Genomic DNA, 19,335 nt, shown 5'->3' with positions numbered 1-19,335 from the left:
GGTCTGGCCTTCAGGGAATGAATGCTTTGCATTTCTCAATGGTGATGCCCTTATTGTTTACTAGGAAGGGTAGAGGCAGGTGTCCAGATTCAGGCCCTTTTGGTTTTGAGCACAGCAGCATGATGCGAGGCCTCTCTGGGTGAGGTATGACCTTTGTGGCCCCAAGTAAAGCAGGGAGGGTCCACACAGAAGTCAGGGACATCAACTGCGGATGGCATTTCCTTAGGATGTCTTATGCCTTTTAAATTATACACTGTAACATGCATGTGCAATGGACTCTGAAGGTCATCCCTTCAGTTAAATGGGCCTCTATACTTATGTGGAAAGTGACTTAAGGTATGTGCCCAAGTTGCACACTGGCAGGAATAAGACTAGGGGCCAGGTCTCTTAGTTTCTATTCTAATGCTTCTGATAGGCAATCAGCATTTTTCTAACTTAAATGTGTACACCAGTCATCCAGAATTAGATGCAGAATTTGACTCAGTGGATCTGGGTTGGGGCCTGATATTCTGCATTTCTCACAAGTTCCCAGGAGGTGCCGATGTTGTTTGCTGTTGGATCACACTTTGAGAAGCAAGACACTAGCACACCCTTCTAATTATTAGATCCCCCTTGCATTTAATATTTCAGTCATTTTTTCTTCTCCTTTTTTTGATAACATACTAAAAAGTCAATGTGGCAATTGAATTAACTGGATTTTAGAATAAAATTTTCATGGATAAAAATTTGTTTTCATAAAAAGGTACATCTATATATATAAAAGCCTAAGTGACTGTCCAACCATTCAACTGGTAGCTATGACTTGCACTGACCACCAGGGGGTAGACACACAGGTATGGAAATATGGAACAGACTGATGAATCTCAGAGGGAAGGGGGGAGGGTGAAGGGTGGAAAGAGATTAACCAAAGATCTTATATGCATACTAGAGGCCCAGTGCAGGGCGAGGGGGGGCAAAACCGGCAGTCCGACATTCCCCGAAGGGTCCCGGATTGTGAGATGGCACAAGCCAGGCTGAGGGACCCCACCGGTGCACGAATCTGTGCACTGGGCCTCTAGTAATCAAATAAAAGAACAGCAATCAAGAGTCTTATTAAAAATTATTTGGAAAATACTTTACCTTCACAGTTGAGCCTGTCACTACTTAGCTCATATCCTTGATTACACTGACAGATGAATGAACCAAGAATGTTGTAGCATTGCTGAGCACATTGATTGCTGGCATCACATTCATTTATGTCTGAAAGGAAAAGGTATATGAATTTATATATCTGTGTCTTTAAACATATCCTTGCTCTTTGGTACCCATGTCATTTGATGATAAGTGAATAATTCCCTAGATGGATTCTTTGCCCTGCAGAAGCTCATTGGAGAACATCCATTCAGGTTTCATATTTGTTGGAACAACTTCGAACATCTGTTGTATACTTCTTTTAGAAATACCAGAAATTTTTTTTTCTGGGAATGACAGTTATTTTGGGGTTTGATGAATCTTTCCAAAAGAATTTAATGATTCTAATAAATATACATTCCAGTATCTATTTTCTTTTATTGTTGTTCAAATGCAAAATGCCAAGTCTATAATTAATTGATATACTAGTAAGACACTCGTACTGATATGGTCTCTCAGCATGCTGTAGTGAAGATTTATCTGTGCTATTTATTACTTTTTAAATGGGTTCTGTTAAATTCCATTACAATTATAACATAAGCCTTTGAGACTCATACTGAGTTTTGCAATGCTCTAAGGCACTGAAAATATTGTGAAAAAGGCATTTTTCCGGCACTAGATTCTTTCCATGTCATGTCAATCTTAAAATTGTGTGCCGTGACATTGCATTCTGAAAGGGAAGAAGAAGCATGTAAAAATCAAATGCACTTTCAGTGGAAAGTTTATGTACTTGAACTTGCAGTAACCCCGTTGGCACCTTTAGCTTTTATATCACACATTGTTGACTTATTGGGGTGTACATATCAATGGATCTGTATTTTCTTTTTATACCCCATGGTGAAGAACTAAAACCAAGGTTAACAAAGTTTTCCATTCACATCTTGATGTATTTTAAGAAGCAGATTGGTTACTGTCTTTTCAGCTTTATTCAGGGAAGTTGATGGAAACCAGTTCACTCAAGAACATAGAAAACTAGAAATACTGCAATGTGGCATGGGTTTTTTTTGTTTTTTTTTTTTTGAAGACAGAAGTTAGTCAGTCAGGATGGGGGTTCTCAAAAGGCTTACCCACGCAGGTATAGTTGTTGGCTGCCAACTGAAACCCAGGACTGCACTGGCAATAAAATGATCCTGGCGTGTTCACACATCTTTGGTGGCAATATGGAGGCATAGTGCATTCATCTATATCTAGGTTACCAGACACACACACACAAAGAAAACGATATTATTGATTATCCACAGCTGTTTGCTCTCGAGTTCTCAGGAAAACATTACCTAGAAAAACTATCTAGAGAAGACATTTTAAGAGTAGTAATTATTATTATTATTATGAATTAGGGTAAATATACTTTGGTCTGTAATCTGCAGTTAAACGAGATATTCAAAACAAAGACTTCATAAACCTGGTTGGGTGGTTTGAGATATAAAAGAGAGAAAAGTAATTAAGACTATTTCATACATATATATGAGAATATCAGTTTGAGGATCTAAAAGCTTATTTTTAATAACAGAAGTGAAAAAGAACTATCGAAGACTCGAGTGATGCACATAAAATGAAGAGAAAGAAGGGGTAGACTGCTGTTTAGTTGGTGGCTTTGGTGAAGTCATTTAAAGGTTCAGTATCTTGGTTTTTCTTTTGTAAAATGTGGATAGTGATGCTTACTATGTGTACCATATGATGTTTGTGTGAGAATCAAATGAAAGAACATGGTGGAAGGAATAGGGTGCTAAACAAAAGTGCCCTTCTGACACATTGATGAAGCATTCCAGCCCGTGTCCTTCTCATATAAATATTTCCAACTATAAAGTGTTCAATTGAGAACTTGCAGAGTAGGATTAGCATCTTAGAAGCATAATAAAATTTCACTGATTCATGACTCTACACCTTGTGACAACTCCAACATGGCACATGTAATTTAAAATAACAATTATGCATGCACAATTTAAGACTATGTAGTGATACTATCTTATAGTAAGAAAAAAGCAAAACCAAAACTTTATGCTGAGCTCTTCTGGTACTTTAATAACAAATAGTGTGGAAGGCATTGTGCTCAAGTGACCTCAGAGTAATCTGAGTTTGAGTCTTCTGGCAATTACTAGCTTGGTGTTAATCTCTTGGTGCTCCCATTTCCTCCTCTGTAAGAAATAGTACAACATTGTGGTAGAACTGTTGGAAGGATTACATGACATAATGTAGGCAAACTTCCTTACACAAAACAGGTATAAACAAATGGAGCTATTATTGATAAGTTGCAAAATCTACTTGATTTAGCTTGAGTATTAAAACAAATGATAATGATATACACATGGTTTCCCACATCATTTATTTAGGTATCTCAAATGTCATCTCAGGAAGACCATCCATATAAAATAGCTTCTTCTGCATTATCTATTCCCCTATACTGCTTTGTATTTATTTGCAGCCATTGATATGCCTTGACATTGTGTTATGTGTTTATTTGCTTCTTGTCTGTCTCCCTCACTATAATACATGGCAGATAAGACCTGTCTCTTCCTCTTGAGATGGAGATAAAGTATTTTTGTCTATTCACTGCTATATGCTTAATACCTGGGCTTGGCAATAGTAGGTACTCAATAAACATTAGTTGAATGAATGGAAACATCATACCATCTAAGAGCAATTTTATCATAGTTCTTCCTAGTACCCAGTATTATACCTAGGTGCTAGTCTCGATAGCTAATTTGTATAAATTGTACTTTCTAATAGCTCCACAAGGGCTGTGATTCTGAACAATCTGTTTGTTCACCATGATGTACCAGCACCTAGGACAGTTCCTGGCACACAGTCAGCCCTCAATAAATATTTGATGAATAAATGATGTGTGTCTTAAAACCAGTAAACACTCATCAAACCATTGTTATTTGCTAGCATTGTGTTTAATGCTGCAAGTTTATAATGATGATCAATATACATATGTTCTATCCCTATTTACTATGGAAGGTGAGTGTGAAAACAGATTACTGCAATAAAATAATAAATAGAAAGTTGCATAATGGACAGAAGGAACACTGTGCTACTCAAAGTGTGGCCTGCTGACCACTGCTGGTCCATGGACTATTTGAACCAAATTGCAACAAATAAGTATAGAAAATTAGAGTAGTTGTTTAGGAATAGCAATTTGATGTTACCACATTATTATTGTAGTTTGTATAAAAATTAATCTGCAACAGATAGAAAATTTACAAAATGGATCCATCAAAATGCTAAGTAATAGTAGAGAGGAGGGAGTGACTAATTATATTGGTGTAGATCATGGACATCTTCCCAGATGAAATTACCCTGAGCTGGGATTTGAGAGTTAAATAGGAGTTTGCCAGGAGTGCATGTTCCTGATGCTGAAAGAGCTTATGTAAAGGCACCAAAATGTGACTCCATGTGATGTATTGTGGGGAATTATAAGTAGTAGGGTAAAGTTGGAGTGTTTTTTGTTTGTTTGTTTGTTTTGGTGGGAGAGGGATGTTCAGAGCTGGGCAAGGATCGGGTTAAGGAAGACCTTATATGCTCTGTGGAGGAATGTAGAATTGGTTCTATGGGTGGGAGAAATGCCACATGATTAGATTGAATTTAAGAATGTCTCCTCCTATCACCTCATAAAGAGCTATAACCATATGTTCCATTCTCTTTGGTTCTTCCCACAATTGTATGGGTTAGTTCTTTTTCTGTACTTTTTATACTTTTAATTGTTTATTTTCCTGACTAAAACACTGGGAAAAACTTTGGTGTCTGTGAAGTTTTCCACACAATCTTCTCCTAAATCACAGCTTCAGTCACTGCAAACCCTGGGCCTTCCTTGGAGGCTGGGCAGTAACCCCAGCATCTAGGAACAGCCCATGGCAGGAAGAACTCCACTGGGGCCCATGAGGAGCTCAGTGTTGACATCTTGACATCAACAGCTCACATTTTTTTGGAGAAAATGGATGCTGGTTATCTGTCCCCACATCCCGATCCTCTGTTTCGAAGAGAAAATAAGAACTCTTCACTTTTCTGGTAAGAGATGGTATGTAAATGAATGAACAGAGGGGGTCAATTAATGAGTTTAATGCCTCACAAACAAGCCCAGAATACTTTAGTTTATCTCTTATTTGCCAGTTGGCCTCCCCACACTGTGTTCTTACAGTCATTCAAAAAAGATGCCTAGGGCATCTCTGTGGTGGGCACTCTTCAGGGACTAAGAAGACAGTAATAACACAAACCAGACCTGGCCCCTGGCTGGAGGGAGCTCAAGTAGAGCTCTTAAGTAGAGGTACATGCTGCACTTGGCTTTGCATTCCTAGCACTGCACCTGCAGCATAAAGAATGTTTAGTATGTTAACTCTTTGCATAATGATAGCACACACCTATTCAGACCAAGACCAGGCACTATTTTAAGCATCCCCACACATGAGCTTCTAAAACAGGGGCTAGTATTATCTCTGTAGTACAGAGTGAAAAAGTGAGATAGAGAATGTCAGGATAGAAAAAAAAAATGGCAGCAGATTAGACAGAGGTGTCCTGAACCTTGTCCCGGAGCAGATAGAGAGAGCAGCTGAGGGTCGCACGGGAAATGTTGGTTGGTGAGTTGAGGGACGGGAGATGGTGGGGGATGGCTGGACCGGGCTCTCCTGACCGGGCAGCCCCCACTACTGCTGGGTTCCCTCCCAGAGCGACCAGCTCGGACGCAGAGAATGTGCCATCTTGAATGGGAAAGTGGATGTTATTGGAAGTCTGAAAATCTACAACTACGGCACCCACCGAACAGCTGCGAACCCCAGAACACCAGTCCCCAAATGGCACAAACATGCGGATTCAGAGGAGCTCTACACTCCACCACGGAAAGGTCAGATTTCGACTGGGATAAGGAGAGAGAGAACTACATAACCAGACACCCGGAGAAGAGAGACCATGGGGAGACAAAGAAACAGCCCGCATATGAAAGAAAAGCAGGCATCACCAGAAAAGGAAGTAAACGAAATGGAGGCAAGCAACCTGTCAGAGAAAGAATTCAGAGAAATGGTCATAAGGTGGCTGAAAAGAATGGAAGACAAATTAGACAATATGTGTAAGAACCAAGAGGAAATGAAGAACCAAGAAGAAATAAAAAATGACATTGCTGCTGTAAAGAACTCAATAGAAAGCATCAAGAGTAGACTAGAAGAAGCAGAGGACCGCATCAGTGAGCTAGAAGATGAAGTAGAAAAAAATACCCAAGTAGAGCAACTTCTAGGAAAAAAAATTAAAAAGCAGGAGGAGAGCCCAAGGGAACTTTGGGACAACATGAAACAAAACAACATCCACATAATAGGGGTACCAGAAGGAGAGGAAATTGAGCAAGGAATAGAAAACCTGTTTGAAGAAATAATGACAGAAGACTTCCCTGATATAGGGAAGAAAAAACCCACAAATCCAAGAAGCTCACAGAGTCCCAAGCAAAATGAACCCCAAAAGACCGATGCCAAGACACATTATAATTAAATTGGCAAACACCAACGACAAAGTAAGAATCTTAAAAGCAACCAGAGAGAGACAGAAAGTTACCTACAAAAGAACCCGCATCAGACTAGTGACTGATTTCTCAACAGAAACTCATCAGGCCAGAAGGGAATGGAATGAAATATAGAGTCCTGCAAAGGAAGGGTCTGAATCCAAGAATACTGTACCCAGCAAGGCTATCAATCAAAATTGAAGATGAAATCAGGAGCTTCACAGACAAAAAAGGACTAAGGGAATTTATTACCACCAAACCAGCAATGCAAGAAATGCTAAAGGGTCTGCTGTAAAAAAAAGAAATAGGAAGTGAAGAAAGAACACAGGGGTAAAAAATAAAAATGGCGACAAATAAGTACCTATCAATAATAACTTTAAATGTAAATGGATTAAATGCCCCAATCAAAAGACATAGGGTAACGGATTGGATAAGAAAACACGACCCATATATCTGCTATCTACAAGAAACTCACCTTAGAAAAAAAGACGCACACAGACTGATGGTGAAGGGATGGAAAAAGGTTTGTCAGGCGAATGGAAATGAAAAAAAAGCTGGGGTAGCAATACTTATATCTGACAAATTAGATCTCAAAGTGAAGGACATAACAAGAGATAAGGAAGGCCACTTCATAATACTAAAGGGAGCAATCCAACAAGAAGAAATAACTCTGGTAAGCATATACGCACCCAATACAGAAGCACCCAAATACATAAAAAAAAAACTCCTGGAGGATATCAAGGGAGAGATTGAGAGCAATACAATCATAGTAGGAGACTTTAATACCCCACTATCACCATTGGACAAATCCTCTAAACAAAAAATCAGCAAAGAAACATCAATCCTAAATGACTCACTAGACCAGATGGAATTAATTGACATCTTCAGAACATTTCACTGCAAAGCCACAGAATGTACATTCTTCTCAAGTGCACATGGGTCATTTTCAAAGATAGACCATATGTTGGGTCATAGGCAAAGTCTCTTCAAATTCAAGAAGATAGAAATCATATCAAGCATCTTCTCAGATCACAGTGGCATAAAACTGGAAATCAACTACAATAAAAACAATCCAAAAAAAATCAAACACATGGAGACTGAACAGCATGCTATTAAACAATGACTGGGTTACCAGAGAGATCAAAGAAGAAATAAAAAACATCATGGCAACAAATGACAATGAAAACACAACAATCCAAAATGTATGGGACACAGCGAAAGCAGTCTTGAGAGGGAAGTTCATAGCTCTACAAGCCTACTGCAAAAAACAAGAAACAGTGGTAATAAATTACCTAACCCTACAACTCAAAGAGTTAGAAAAAAAGCAACAAGAAAAGCCCTGTGTAAACAGAAGGAAGGAAATAATAAAGATCAGAGTGGAGATAAATTACATTGAGACCAAAAAAACAATACAAAAGATCAACAAAACCAAGAGCTGGTTCTTTGAAAGGATAAACAAGATTGATGAACCTCTAGCCAGGCTCACCAAGAAGCAAAGAGAGAGGACCCAAATAAACAAAATCAGAAATGAAAGAGGTGTAATAACAACAGACCTCACCGAAATACAAAGGATTGTTAAAAAATACTATGAATAACTCTATTCAAACAAACTGGACAACCTGAAGGAAATGGACATATTCCTAGAAAACTATAACCTTCCAAAACTCAATCAGGAAGAATCTAAACATTGCAATAGGCCAATAACTATGGAAGAAATTGAAGCAGTCATCAAAAAGCTTCCAGCAAAAAAAAAAGCCCAGGGCCAGACGACTTCACAGGGGAGTTTTACCAAACATTCAAGGAAGAACTAAAACCTATCCTCCTCAGACTATTCCAAAAAATTCAAGAGGAAGAAACACTTCCAAGCTCCTTCTATGAAGCCAGCATCACCCTAATACAAAAACCAGATAAAGACAACACAATGAAAGAGAATTACAGGCCAATATCCCTCATGAACATAGATGCCAAAATCCTCAACAAAATTCTAGCAAATTGGATCCAGCAATAATCAGAAAGATCATACACCATGACCAGGTAGGATTTATCCCAGGGATGCAAGGATGGTACAATATCTGTAAATCAATAAATGTGATACATCACATAAACAAATTGAGAGATAAAAATCACATAGTCATATCAATTGATGCAGAAAAAGCATTTGACAAAATCCAACACCCTTTCTTGATAAAAACTCTCAACAAGGTTGGAATAGAAGGATCGTACCTCAACATAATAAAAGCTATATATGATAAACCCACAGCTAACATCATACTCAATGGGCAAAAACTAAAACCATTTCCCCTAAGAACAGGAGCAAGATAGGGATGCCCACTCTCAGCACTCCTGTTTGACATAGTACTGGAAGTATTAGCCATTGCAATTAGACAAGAAGAAGAAATAAAAGGCATCCAAATTGGAAAAGAAGAAGTAAAACTGTCCTTATTTGCAGATGACATGATATTATACATAAAAAATCCAAAAGACTCCATCAAAAAACTAATAGACTTAATAAATGAATTCGGCAATGTAGCAGGATACAAAATTAACGCCAAGAAATCTATGGCATTTCTATAAACCAATAGTGAACTTACAGAAAGAGAGACTAAAAAAGCAATCCCATTTACCATCGCACCAAAAAAAATTAAGATACCTAGGAATAAACTTAACTAAGGAGGTAAAAGACCTATACGCAGAAAACTACAGACACTGAAAAAAGAGAGAGAGGAAGACGTAAACAGATGGAAGAACATACCATGTTCATGGATTGGTAGAATCAACATCATTAAAATGTCCATACTACCCAAAGCAATCTATAGATTCAATGCACTCCCCATTAAAATACCAACAGCATATTTCACAGACCTAGAAAGAACTCTCCAAAAATTCATCTGGAATAAAAAAGGACACTGGATAGCCACAGCAATCCTGAGAAAGAAGAACAAAGTAGGAGGGATCTCAATACCAGATTTCAAGCTGTATTACAAAGCCACTGTTCTCAAAACAGCCTGGTACTGGCACAAGAACAGACATATAGACCAATGGAATAGAATAGAGAATCCAGATATCGACCCAAACCACTATGCTCAATTAATATTTGACAAAGGAGGAATGAACATACAATGGAGTCAAGACAGTCTTTTCAATAAATGGTGTTGGGAAAATTGGACAGATACATGCAAAAAAATGAAACTAGACCACCAACTTACACCATACACAAAAATAAACTCAAAATGGATACAGGACTTAAACATAAGATAGGAAGCCATAAAAATACTAGAGGAATCCACAGGCAGAGAAATCACAGACATATGCCAAAGCAATTTCTTCATCGATACCGCTCCTAGGGCAATGGAAGCTAAAGAGAAAATAAACAAATGGGACTACATCAAAATAAAAAGCTTTTTCACAGCAAAAGAAACCATCAACCAAACAAGAAAGTCCACTGTATGGGAGAACATATTTGCAAATGTTATCACTGATAAAGGTTTAATCTCCAACATCTACAGGGAACTTATACAACTTAATAAAAGGAAGATAAATGATCCAATAATAAAATGGGCAACGGACCTAAATAGAATCTTTTTGAAAGAAGACAGAAGGAAGGCCAAGAGACATATGAAAACATGCTCAAAGTCACTAATTATCTGAAAGATGCAAATCAAAACGACAATGCGGTACCATCTCACACCTGTCAGAATTGCAACCATCAACAAATCAACAAACGACAAGTGCTGGTGAGGATGTGGAGAAAAAGGAACCCTCGTGCACTGCTGGTGGGACTGCAGACGGGTGCAGCCACTGTGGAGAACAGTATGGAGTTTCTTCAAAAAACTAAAAATGGAGCTCCCATTTGACCCAGTAATCCCACTTCTAGGAATATATCCCAAGAAACTAGAAACACCAATCAGAAAGGATATATGCACCCCTATGTTCATAGCAGCACAATTCACCATAGCTAAGATTTGGAAACAGCTTAAATGCCCATCAGCAGATGAGTGGATTAGAAAACAGTGGTACATCTACACAATGGAATACTACGCTGCTATAAAAAAGAAGGAATTCTTACCATTTGCAGCAGCATGGATAGACCTGAGGAGCATTATGTTAAGTGAAATATTCCAGGCAATGAAAGAAAAATACCACATGATCTCACTCATTTATGGAAAATAAAGAACAATATAACCTGATGAATAAAAAGATAGACACAGAGGCAGTAAAGTACCGAACAGAGTGTCAAATTACAGCGGGAAGGCTGGGGAGTATTGGGGAGGGAGGGAAATAGATCAACCAAAGGACTTGTATGCATGCATATAAGCACACCAATGGACAGAAGACACTGGGGGGGGTGGGATGAGGGCATACGACAGGGGGTAGGGTAGGCTGGGGGAAGGTCAATGGGGAAAAAAAAGGAGATATATGTACTAATATATGTAATACTTTAAACAATAAAAAAAAAATTTTAAAAAGTAAAAAAAAAAGAGAATGTCAGTAACTCACCCAAGTCCTCAATATGAGTTAAGGGTGATGATGGGGTTTGAACCTCACCATCTGCTTTGTAAACTATAAAACCAGTGAATGAAGCCTGTATCATCAGTGTTTAAGTGCTATGGTCTCCAAATAGATAATTTAAAATTATTTTCTCAGTTGCTTTTATGGTCTCATTCATACTCCAAATTTCTGCTTTTGCTTAGTCTAACATGTAACCAACACTTTGATAGCCAGAATATGCTAAACTTGTAAGGCTAGTTCATTCTTGTGAATGTGGGAAATGGATTGGCATTCAATGAAAGAATAAGCAGTTGTTGGCTATCATTCTCCAAATAAATACAAGTACTTTGTTTTGAATGCCTGAGGTTTAACAGTTAAGATGCTCAAGATAGGACTTTGCTTACTGCACTGTTGTACTTACCCACACACTGCTCTCCTCGTTTCTGATAGCCTGGAGGGCACTGACAGGCGAAGGAGCCACGTAAATTGATGCACACTTGGTCGGCTCTACAGTTGTGTGTCCCTGCAGTGCACTCATCTATATCTGTTAAAGACACGCAACATAGTAAGGGTTTGAGTAGGTTGTGACGATGTTAATATTTCCTCCACATTGTTATAATACTTTTCCTAAATAAACTGAGTTTTTACTTTATTCTTAAAATATTACTCTGCAATATTGTTATATTGGAAATGTTTAAAATGATAAATTATTTGTAGTGTTCAGAAAATAATGTGGGCCCTGGCCGGGTGGCTCACTTGCTTGGAGAGTTGTCCGGTACACCAGAAGGTGGCGGATTTCGATTCCTGGTCAGGGCGCATACCAAGGGTGCAGGTTCAATTCCTGGGCAGCCTATAGGAGGCAACTGATTTCTCTCGTACATTAATGTTTTTCTCTCTGCCTTCCTCTCTCTAAACTCAATAGAATAAAAAAAAATAATTTCATAGATGCCAATGTGTACCATTCAGATTTAAGAAATGGTAACATTTTACTCTGCTTGCCTTAGCTCACTTTATTTTGTTAAGAAATGAAACAGCCCTAGGTGGTTTGGCTCAGTGGATAGAGCTTTGGCCTGCGGACTGAAGGGTCACAGGTTCAATTCTGGTCAAGGGCACATGCCTGGGTTGCGGGCTTGATCCCCAGGCGGGGGTGTGCAGGAGGCAGCCGATCAATGATTCTCTCTCATCATTGATGTTTCTCTCTCTCCCTCTTCCTTCCTCTCTGAAGTCAATAAAATTATATTTTAAAAAAGAAATGAAACATATAAGATATATCTAAAGCCTTACTCCATCCTCATACCTTTACCCACCCACCTACCACTGTCCTGGGGTAGGCATGAATCCTTCCCCAAGATGTATACTAAAAGTTTAAAAACATCTTGGGGAAGGATGACACAAATGAGACGCAAAGTACTATGGGAGTCCAAGATAGGAAGGCAGTGTTTTCAATGAGGAGATTAGGAAAGTTTTATTAAGGAGGCAGTATTTAAAGTGAACCTTACATCATAAGGTGAATCCAAATGATGGCATAGTGAAAGGGGCAATGGGGGTGAGGGTACAGGAAGGGCAGAAGCAGTGGGAGGAAACGAGGTGGGAAAGGACTCAGTGTATGTGGTCACGTGTCTGGCAGAAGCAAGGGCTAGGGGTAGAGAAGTCACAGGAAAAAGCAACTGGGATTATGGTAGGTTTGGGCATAATTTGGAGGCTCTTACATACCCTTCACCCGTTTTGCTTACCCCCACCCCAGCCTCTAGCAAGCACTAGTCTGTTCTATGTATCTATGAGCCTTTTTTTTTTAAGATTGCACATATAAGTGAGATCATATGATATTTTTCTTTTTTAAAAAAATATATTTTTATTGATTTCAGAGGAGAAGGGAGAGGGAGAGAGAGATAGAAACAATAATGATGAGAGAGACTCATTGATCGGTTGCCTCCTGCACGCCCCCCTACTGGGGATGTGCCCGCAACCAAGGTACATGCCCTTGACCGGAATCGAACCCGGGACCCTTCAGTCCGCAGGCCGATGATCCATCCACTGAGCCAAACCGGTCAGGGCTATTGTTTCATGTTTTAAAATGTAAATAAATTGTATGATACTGTTTTTCCACCCAACATATTGCATTTGAAATAATTTCTATTGACAAATCTCTAAAAATCTGCCAAATAACAGGGTATAAATCAAACTTTAATATTATGCATTCCCTGTTGCTGTTTGTGTTCAAACTTTAGAAAGAAAGGATTTAATTTGGTCATATTTCTTTAGGAGAGATTGGCTGGTGTAGTGTAAAATACATATTTTCCCAAAACATTTCAGTTCTGGAACAATATAGTAAAGGTGACTTAAGCAATAGGTAGGTTATAGTTTTAGAAAAGTAAAAAATGCTCAGTCATAATATAATGAACATGTTATAATAAATTTCTGTGGGATCAAAATGTGATGTGAATCTGTGTGTGTACATAATATAAATGTGATTTTAGCATCCTTTAACAACTTACGACTCTAAGTATCATTACTAAAAAATACAGCCTTGTAATTCCCTGATGACAAATTTAGTATAAAAACTGCAACAAGCTTAGGGGTTCTTAGAACATCACTGTGGTAGACCCAGGGTGGTGCTTTGGGCTAAGAATCAATAATAAAAAAATGAGCCATCGGTTAGAATTTATTCTTCAATTCCTGCCCTTCCCTTTAAGAAGCTCAGAATGTTACCATTCATCTTTTTAATATTTCCAAGGAGATTTACTGCATTTACAGTACCCAGTGTAATAATGTAGGAAGTTCTGATTATAAGAGGTTGGGTTGTCCTCAAATATGGGTTTAAATTAGCTGGGTGTGGAAATGATGATACGAGAGATTCCAAAAGAATGAGGGAGGGGAGATGAAAAATACTCAAGGGATATATGGCTGTTATTGGATAATAATCTACTAAAGCGTCTACTTACATAGTTCTTTGAACCTGGTTTTTAAGTTGTGGTAAATTTATTTTTTGTTATTGTTTTTTATTTTTATTTTGAAATTTATTATTATTATTTTTAAATCACTGATTACAACTCTATCCTTTTTGGATACTATGCAAAAGTGCAGCAATCTTGCTTTGAAATTATCTGTTCTTTTTTGTGTATTTTATTATTTTCTCATATGCACGTGCTGAAAACATTTCTACTGAGGTTTCTTCAGAACTTTATGACTTGCTAATACAGAGATGACAACAGAATTCCTATTGTTTTATGTCAAGAACATTTGACAGCATTTGCAGTGATAACAGCCCTGAGAGATACTGCAATGTGATATTCAGTTGTGGCAGGTTTCCTCAGTACATGTTGGCAGAAGATCAAGGACTGGCTGGCTGCTGCATTTTCTAAAAGAGGCCTCACCAGTGACCAAGTCTTCTCTCTGCAAACTGCCTCCACCCTGTTATACTTCTGATGTCCTACAATTTCTTTCCTACTTTCTTGACGTTCAGTTCTGTCTCTTTGATAAATAGGGTAACATTTCTAGTGGAATAAATATATCATTAAGTAGATTTTAAATATAAGAACTGTATTCCATGGACCTACTTCTCTTTAAGTACAGGTCCATTTACCTCTGAGAAGGATCTATATTATAAAAAGCCAGTGGCCATAACGCCGTAATGACCAAACGACCGGTCACCAGGAGGTGCATTGATGGGTCTTGTGGCGTGGTGGGGGGTCTGGGTCCCACTGGTGCGGCGGGTGTCTGGGTCCCGCTGGCCTGGTGGGGGTCTGGGTCTCACGTGATTTCACGTGCTGGGCCTCTAGTTATTTAATAAAAAATTGGGTGCGTTAAAGTAATTTAATAAAAACAAGTAAAATATCACTGCCTCCACTCCATTCTTTTCCTTTCTCTATCAAACAAACAAAACATTCATCTCACCTGGAATTGACTACTAATATTTTTAATACATATTTACATGGATTCACTTTTAATTTAATTCTTTCAGAGGAGAAACATTCTGAAATTTGATAAAATGCAGCTGTATAAAATTCCCTTTGTGACATTATTCCCAAAGAGTTGAATGCATGCTTTATCATATACCTTGAGTTGCATCTGCTAGTATATGATCTACATTTTCATTTATGGCTTCTCTGACTCGAGTTTAGACTATTTATCCTCTCCTTTGCTCTTAGCAGGTTATCTAATGCTGAGAGAGAGAGAGAGAGAGAGAGAGAGAGAGAGAGAGAGAGAGAGAGAGAGAGAGAGAGAGAGAGAATGGAGGGAGAGACTGGATTTCTTAGAATTATCTTCAATTGTACTGCTAATTTATTGGTTTATTTAAATAAAACAATTTTATTATTTTGAAAATTGTACTTGGAGATATTGTTATGATATTCACAAACCATATAAGCCATATTAGAATGTTATATAAGAAAATACAAAGTCATATAATAATTGCTCTACATTGTTAAACTCTTTTATGCTTCTCTTTTCTACCTGTCTGCATTTCTATTTGTCTTAGTTGTCAGAAAGTTTAATGTATAAGAAAATCACTAAAATAGACATCTTTGTCAGAAACCCAAAGCAGAATATCCATTCTTGTGCAGATGTACCAGAAGATATGCCTTCCCCAGGTGTGATTATTAAATGCCCTCTGGGGTGAGGATATCTGTAGTGGCAAAAGCAATATTGTATTCATAAGGAAAAGTACTCAGGTCAGCCATGATTTTCCTGATAATTTAAGAAGTATTCTGGGGAGAAGAGTTTTTGCTTTGTTTTTAAACTATAATTTATCCTTGACAGTTAAGTCACTAAGTTCTTAGGCCATCAGTTAACACATTCCCTGGACCCATGCTCTTTGAGGATAGGGTCTATATGTTTCCGTCTCTCTGTATTTCTAGTGCCTAGTGGAATGCATGAAACATGGTGGGTTTTCAATAAATATTTGTTTAAAAATGGATGAGTGAATCATGATTACTGAAAACTGAGGTCTAGAGTTTAAGGAAAGAAGGACCAGTATTTTATCTCATGGAACTAAACATTTTCAAGATAGGTTAACAGGCAAGTTGTGAGAAAAACAACAAAACCAGCAAGATGTCAGCAAATGGAAAAGGATGTAGAGCAAGGGCATTGAGAAGTGCAGAAGCTATGAGGAATAAGGAAGCATCAGATGAGGATGGCTACGGAAGGTTTGCTAAAAAGAGATGAGTTTTGAGCGGCATTTTGAAGAAGGTGAGGTACATGGAATTGACAGAAATAGGAGGCTATTTCTAGGCAGAAGGCAGGTCACATTAGAAAACACTGACAAGACAAAATGGTTTGCATGAGAATGGCTGAGAGCTGGAGTCAGCATGGCTGGAAGGGCTGCCTGTGAGGAGTCTGGTGAAGTGCCTGGTTGAAGGTGCTCATAAAATGGTAGTTCAAGAGTTCCTTCTTCTTTTTTTTTTTTTTTTTTTTTTTTTTTTTACAGCAGTGCAGTATTCCATGTGTAGATGTACCAATGGGGGAAAAAGGATTCATATGTGATACTTTAAACCAAGCATGTCAAACTCGCAGCTGGCGAGCCGCATGTTTGACATGCTTGCTTTAAACAATAAAGAATCTAAAAAAGAAAAAGAAATGGTAGTTCAAGTCACGAGCAAAATTCAGGACCTTAAAGGTGGGATTAGAGTTTGGATTGAACACCACAAGGAACAGCTCATGTAGACATAGCCTAATGTAAACATTACCAAAGAACAAAATAATAGTGTGCTTCCTAAAATATCACAACACATAAATCAACTCACATTTCATCATCCTAATGCATTAGGAATAGCTAATGGCAATATTTGGTGATTCCCTCATTTTTCAAAAATGTGCCCATGTTCTCCCTCCTAGTGATTTCTAGTATTGCAGGTCCTTCTCTTGCTGACTTTGGCACCATCATTGCTTTAAATAATAGTCTTATCTTTGCTCAGTTCACACTGCTAGCCTCTTTACCATACTGATCTCCAGTCTATGCAACTGCATATTTAGTTTTCTATCAAAGTTAATGGAGGTAACTATGTCCATGTCATTGTGGTATCCACGAAGTCCCTGCTTAGGCCCTCATTCTCTATATTTTTGGCTCTTTTCCTTTACTCTGATTCATATTTCCCAAACCCCTGACTCATGCTGCTTTTTCTCTCTTATGTAACATTTTAATTTCTGCAATGTTCTTTCCACAATTTGATAACTTACCACGACATGAAGTCACTTAGTGTGTTTCATGGGAAAAACTTTTCTGTATCTTACATGCTGTAGATTACCAATTAGACTTTTAATTTTTGCTGCTTTAGGCTTAAGGAATAATTCAGAACTACTTTGGAATAAGCTACCGTCACCCAGTGATGAGAATGCACTAAAATAGGAGGAAGGGGATGGAAATTATTTTGACTCTGTCACTGCTTATGTGATCCAGGGCCATGGTATCAATATCAATTCTTTTTCTTTCTGCTTCTCCATCTGTAAAAGAGGTTGTCTATCCCTAATGATAGTTCACAGATTTTTAAAAAAACTGTTCAGAATATTTAAAATATACATATTTTTTATCCAGACTGTAAACCTGAGAGTAAAATAACCGTATCTTTACTAGTTCTGTGTGGGGCACTGTGCATGCTTTGGAAATATTTATTTGTTGGTGCTGTCCCTTGAACTTCTGTGGTTAAAGAAAAGGTAATGGTTACATTCAAGTTGCTGCTAATTCTTGACCTGTGTTGATTTAAAACTTTGTTATATTTTCCACAATCATGCTGATCTAATCTCATAATAGAAATAAAGTAGGGGGGAAAAGGTCAAGCATTCATGCTTGCTGTAAGGCGGAGTTACTTTACTCCTGGCTCCTTTCTTTTCTTTCTATTTTCTTCTCTTTTTTTTCTTCACATTTTTTAATGATTTAGATAGATACCTATCTGCTCATAGTGATTGGTCCTAATCCTTTCAAGTGACAGGTCAATAAATTAGTTCCCAGGAAAGTACTCTTTCTGCATACTTTATGAAACCTTTAAGTAAAAGAGACTCATTGGGTGAAGATCTTATAGTTATTTGGGGTATTCATCCTATTTTTCAATATAGTCCTTGAAGGTAGGAACTATCTCAATAGGAGCTGAGGGCATTGCTGTTTTACTGCTGCCTCATTCATTAATGGCTATTGATAACAAAAACCTGAAAATATTATGTTGATTGAAATAAGATTAAGAAGATGTCTAATATTTTATATAACTTCCTATATAAATTTGTTAAAATTCTAAAATTAAATGGTGTAAAAATTGATAAATGTTTAGCAATATCTAAACACCTATTATTTGATTAGGAAATTAGATCTACAGATCTCTGACTTAATCCTAATAAGAGCCCTGTGGAATAAGTGGTTACAACATCCACAATTTATGGGTGAGGCAGGAGGATGTCATTGAAATGTAGATTGGTAAAGTAACCTGCCCAAGGTCACACAGAGCAGGAATTCAAACCCAAAATTTTCATTTGGCCTCTGTATTTTAGGTCTCCAGAAAATCTTATTTCTAAGAGTTTTAAATAGAAGTTTTATTGCAGTAATACATATTTACTTTTTCTTAGAATTAAAGAGAGGGTTGTTAATCTGTAGCACGTTGGTTCCCCCCTTGCGTCTTCTATGTTAGAATAACATTCATAGCTCTCCAAGTCTTCTGTTTCCCTCCCCACTCTTTAGCCAATTATCAGCAATTTTTGTCAAAGACTTTCTATTTCCCTTGCTGCTTCTTTCATAGTACTGGAATCAGATTTATCTGGGCCAAATGCCCAGTTCTAGTTAGCTTTTCACCCTTCTGAAATTATCAACCAGAATTCACCCAAGCTAAGCAGTTCTAGTGGAGAAAATAAATACTGATATTAAGTAACAAAAGAAGACTGTCTTTTTCCATAGCCAGCAGTAGATTTATAGTTCTAGATTCTTATCTGTTCTGGCAAAAAAGATTGTTAATGATTTGGTGTGCTTTAAATGATAAACAAAAATATCACCAAAATCAACAAATATTAGCCTCCCTGATAGTTCATGTTTTTGTTTTAGAAAGTGAGTCAAGTGTCCTTGGCATTGCACTGTGTTCTATCAAGACCTTGAAATATGCTATTCTCATATGGAAAAATGCTACATGTACTTGGAGTTGCTTTTTCCAGCAATGATGATGGATTTGCACTACAAATCAGCCCTCTCCTACCTAGTATCCTCTATCTAGTGGTGTTCATGT

General features: G+C 37.7%; 1 protein-coding gene across 2 annotated transcripts in view; it reads right to left on the bottom strand.

Annotated features, from left to right (window-relative positions):
* Nucleotides 1-19,335, bottom strand: part of EFEMP1 (EGF containing fibulin extracellular matrix protein 1) — a 71,022-nt gene that overhangs the window by 12,888 nt on the left and 38,799 nt on the right. For both annotated transcript variants that reach the window (XM_080685546.1, XM_080685545.1), the window contains exons 5-7: nucleotides 11,562-11,684; nucleotides 2,238-2,357; nucleotides 1,120-1,239 (exon numbers count right to left, since the gene is read on the bottom strand). In XM_080685546.1, the coding sequence (XP_080541672.1) occupies nucleotides 1,120-1,239; nucleotides 2,238-2,357; nucleotides 11,562-11,684 (363 nt within the window). The remainder of the gene's footprint in view (nucleotides 1-1,119; nucleotides 1,240-2,237; nucleotides 2,358-11,561; nucleotides 11,685-19,335) is intronic.

The sequence above is a fragment of the Plecotus auritus genome (genome assembly GCF_963455305.1).
Source record: "Plecotus auritus genome assembly, chromosome: 8".
Classification (NCBI taxonomy): domain Eukaryota; kingdom Metazoa; phylum Chordata; class Mammalia; order Chiroptera; family Vespertilionidae; genus Plecotus; species Plecotus auritus.
Note: the sequence above shows the minus strand (reverse complement) of the source record. Positions and strands in the feature narration are given on the sequence as shown.